Source organism: Plasmopara halstedii, assembly GCF_900000015.1.
Source record: "Plasmopara halstedii genome assembly, contig: Scaffold_194, whole genome shotgun sequence".
Classification (NCBI taxonomy): Eukaryota; Oomycota; class Peronosporomycetes; order Peronosporales; family Peronosporaceae; genus Plasmopara; species Plasmopara halstedii.
Window position 1 is genome coordinate 125,993 of NW_020187115.1, and position 4,451 is coordinate 130,443.

At 45.9% G+C, this 4,451-nt stretch overlaps 1 protein-coding gene across 1 annotated transcript; it reads right to left on the reverse strand.

Annotated features, from left to right (window-relative positions):
• Positions 1 to 3,289: 3,289 nt before the first annotated feature.
• PHALS_02431 (uncharacterized protein) lies at positions 3,290 to 3,540 on the reverse strand (the record flags this gene model as incomplete). The annotated part of the gene is made up of 2 exons (XM_024719734.1): positions 3,290 to 3,445; positions 3,514 to 3,540. 2 exons carry the CDS (start codon positions 3,538 to 3,540, stop codon positions 3,290 to 3,292), a joined length of 183 nt encoding a protein of 60 aa, XP_024572710.1.
• Positions 3,541 to 4,451: the final 911 nt, after the last annotated feature.

The window sequence follows — 4,451 nt, forward strand, 5'->3', positions numbered from 1 at the left end:
TCAGGTATCTTGTGAAGTGGCGGGCATATTCCGACCCCGAAAACTCATGGGAGTTTGAGGCGTCACTTCGGAAAGATTGCTCAGTCGCCGTGGACGCTTTTGATCGGAAAGATCAGGACGTCCCGCGTTATCAGACGTCCCGCGCTTCCCGGCAATAGCCAGGGAAGTAGAAGGGCGACGAGCTGAGCTCAAGCAGTGACCTTGAGCTCTTGCGGTCGAAGACACAGAGCTCGCAGGAGCATTAGGGGTTGTGAAGTCATACGTCGCAGAGCGACAATCCGAAGGAAGTCGACGGCTTGTTTTAGGTTTGGCAAACTCAAAGCGGAGGTGTCGCTCCACACGCACGTCCACTTCCTTGTGGCTCAACTGCAGGTTATGCAGTGAGGAAAGTTTTCGGTACCGTTGCACCCATCGCTCAAAGAGCGCTTCGTCATCTGTAGTGCTTTCCCAGGGGCGAGCACTACAGGTATTGTCCGCATTGCGGGTACACAAGATCCATCTCGTTGAGCACTTAGACGAGTGCAATAAACGTTTGCCGAAATCTCTTGTGGGGTCAAGAAACGAGCTCGAAGACCTTTTCATGTGGCAAGTGCATTATCCGTTCTGGTCGGGGGCTCGTTGATGTGGACGCGTAACGATCGAGTTACCGCGTCCTTCGCTTCCAAAGCGGGATCCGCAGGGAGAAAGCCATATTCCACACGAGGGTCAATGACCGACCGTGAATGGGCGCGCTTTAGAGCCGCCTTATGGGCAGCTTCAAGCTGCCGCCTCTGTTTCCCGTCGTGGTCATTGGTTATTACACCACGTTCCTCAGCTGATAAGAAGTCATGGAGCGGGCATGGGGTCCGCAAGGGGCGAGCAGGGCTCGTATCACGCTGCTGGTGCAGCTCGCCTTCCTCGTCATCCCTCCGGGAAAAAGAGGTGTCAAACTCATAGTCGACCACATCTTCAACGAGGCCACTCGGCACTGAAAGCGTGCGCGGAGTGCGACGTTTGTGCTCTTCGAGCCTAGGGTATACATCCCTCGGTGCTTCGGACGCACTGTCCGACGCTGCACCGAGTGTGGGAGATGAAGTTGGGCTCTGCGTATGCTCGCCGTCAGAACCGGCGAGACTTGGAGATTTTGGTGTCATTGACACAGGGCTCATTGAGCAAGGAAGTTGTTTGTTCCAACAAATTGAGTTGCAGTGTCTAACGGACACGCGAGCCTCGTTGAGGCATAAATCGATTGGAACTGTAAATGTTCTCAATCTTAATGGGGGGGGATTAACGGAATTACACGAACCCTGATAACAGGAGTGTGTGTCGCACGAGATGTGCATGGTGTGACCACACCCAAACAAGAATACGGTACGGGGTTATCTCGGTAGTACACGCATGGTGGGTCTCTCGTCATTATATCGTGATATCGCTTGGACTGAAGAAAATGAACGATCCGTAGAATCCTTGTGGGTAGATGTCAAACTATTTGGACTCACTGCGCTACGATTGTCTTCAACATGACGGATTCAGAGCTCAGCTTCTTCCCTGGTGCCAGCCGTAACGCTTTTGTGATCCAACCGTCTGAATGTTGTGTGCATATCCCAAAGAATGATCCCTTTTGCTCTATATAAACTTCTGCCGTAAGGAGTGAGGGAGCTGACGAATCCAATGAATACTCCCGTCACTTCATTCAGGGAATAATTTTATGGTCTTTGTGTAGCGAAATGTCCGAAATGTGGTACCAAGTCTTTTCTTCACTAGAATTCACTGCTCCGCACGGTAGGTCCCGTACCGAAGCAGCAGCTCAGTCACTTCGTGAAAAGTCCTCGTCAACGTCATATATTGGCGCTTCTACTCGCGATTTACAGTCACCTTTTGTTTCCAACTCTGTCGCTTCTACCCTCCATCGGCATTGCTAAAGGAGATAACAACTCACAGCTGGTCTTTACCATCCGGCCAAATACAATTCGATAGCCACAAATGTCAGTCGTCCTTTCTCATTTTAGCAGAAATTCAGTCTACAAACCACGACATGTAATCGCTTTTCGTCACATCCTAAGACCAAGATTTTGCTGCCACGTCTGCCTTTTGATCTTTGCTTAAGGCACCTGGCGAAGTCATGTGAATTGAATAGCAATGGCGAAGCCATTGCTATTCAATTTTAAACAGACTAATGTAATGCGCGGATGCTATCACAGGGTGCAAACGTCGGAGTTTACACCCTATCAACTAATCAAACTTGTTCCACCCAACCTTACAAGTAATAAGATGTGTCTGATCCGTTGGCTATACGTATCACACAATCAGTAAACGACGTCACCATCGTAATATTTGACAGCTCAAGAGAGATGCGAAAACGCATTCACTAACCCAGCTCATACCTGACCTCAAGGTATGCTAAATGGTGACGACGTACGGGTATGTGTAGTTTGTACGTATATGCGCCTGTTGTAAAGTGTAGTGTTTTCAAATTGTGTATATATGCTTATGTTTTCTGCCTTACCATATAGTCTAGAAATTAAGGATAGATAAATTTCATAAATCAGACCTGAGATCGATCAATCCCTGGTGTGCTAACATCATGTTTTGTCTCACATTTTTGCACAACCTTGTTTTTGTATTTAGATGCCGTCTGAAATGTGATTAATTTGGGATTCATCGATATTCGTCATTCTATGCATGATGAAAATAAGGTCCATGTTTGGTGTAAGTCGTTCGTAGGTATATGTGCTTTGTCTGCTATTCGATTTTGTCTTGGCGATAAGCAGTTGTTGAATACTATTTCACCTGCTCGGCCACACTTCGTACCAAAATCAACGATCAAACTTATAGAAATTGTGTGTCACGCGCCCATCACATCACGATGCTATAGCTGAAAATCAGGAAGCGCAAAAACAATAAGCAGGCATCAGAGGCAGACGAAAGAGCACATATGAGTTCGTTGTTGGGGCAACGCTTCCTCATAGTACAATTAATCAACTACACACCATCATCTATACTAAACCAGTCTCGCTGGTATTAGATTCCTTGCGGCCGTAGCATAAACTGATCGAGTTAACCTTCAAATATTCCAAAGGGAATGTGTTTTGACGGGATTACTAAAGTCGAACCACATCCCCACTCGAATGTGCCATATGTCGAAGACGAATTAAAGTCACAGCTATTCTTGTAGTTGGTCAACCTTATGCTGTCGTTATGGACCGATTGGGGCATCTCACGCAATCAGACCTATTGTGGAGCTCAGTGAGCGCATCCAAATGATGACTCAAACTAGTATTGGACACTCACTTCGAGAGTCAACGTGCCGCTATATCCTACTTCGATAACTAAGAGAGAGATCAGTTCGATTGAGAGCGGAAAGTGGACCGGCAGGCTCGCCAGAGCTGCTTGTTAGTAAAAGAGACAAAATCACTTCGAGAACTTGTGGGAGTAGTCTTCGGCAAGATTTTCCTAGAACCTCGCACTGCGCAACACGCTCTTCACTTGCATATGATGATCGGCTTATGATCCAATTTCATATTTCGTAGGTACAAGAAGGCTTTCTGGAGATATGAACATCTTGGTGTCAATTTTGTGCATTCACCACGCAAAGCCAAGCTTCCAACAGTGTGTCAGGTGGACAATTGCTTTGCGAACGCTGACTCGTAATGTCGTAAACGGGTGAAGCGATGTACCTTCTTGACGCTATGCGAGAATTGATTGAAGTCCTTCTTGACACTTTTTTCCGTGCAAAGTACCGAACGTAGAATAATACAACTCTAAGAACTTAATTGGCAGAGGCACTAGGTTCGGACTCTGAGAGTCACAGAAAAAAATTATCAAAGAACACCCGGCTTCCTTACCGATTATTGCCTGAAAGTCTTATGCCGCTGTGGCCATATCTTTCTCGTTAGCTTGCTAAGCCATGCGTGATAAATCGCAAGTACGGAAATGCAATCTTGGTGCGGTCAATGCTGTGCAAGGAATGATACAAATTTCCGGTGCAGTAGTTGCTGGTGGGATTTTATTATTATTGGTTGGCCCGGCAAGCTATGTACCCGTTGGCTACTGAGCAACGTCTTGATTTACGCGAGAGCGAAGCATGAGGAATTATCATACATCTACGCCCTACCTGTACCGATCGATATCTTACGCAAACAACCGACCGAACAGATAGTATAAATACAATGTGCGTCCATTGAGAAAGAGTACCAAACTATAATTATATAAAGTGAACGAATAAAAAAGTACGTCATAGCTGTCATGTTGGAACTACTATTATCGTGCATTGACATGTGCACTACCGCAAGGTTAAAATGATGGTTGCATCTTTAAATCTATTACAGATAGTACTTCGTAGCTATTTCATCTACCGTACTTCACAAAAAAAAATCTGACCTACTTTTGAAAGGTGATTTTGTTAATATTAAAAGTGGTCAAAAATGAACCGAAATTGTGATTATTTTGTTAAGTTTTTAGGGCACCTTTTC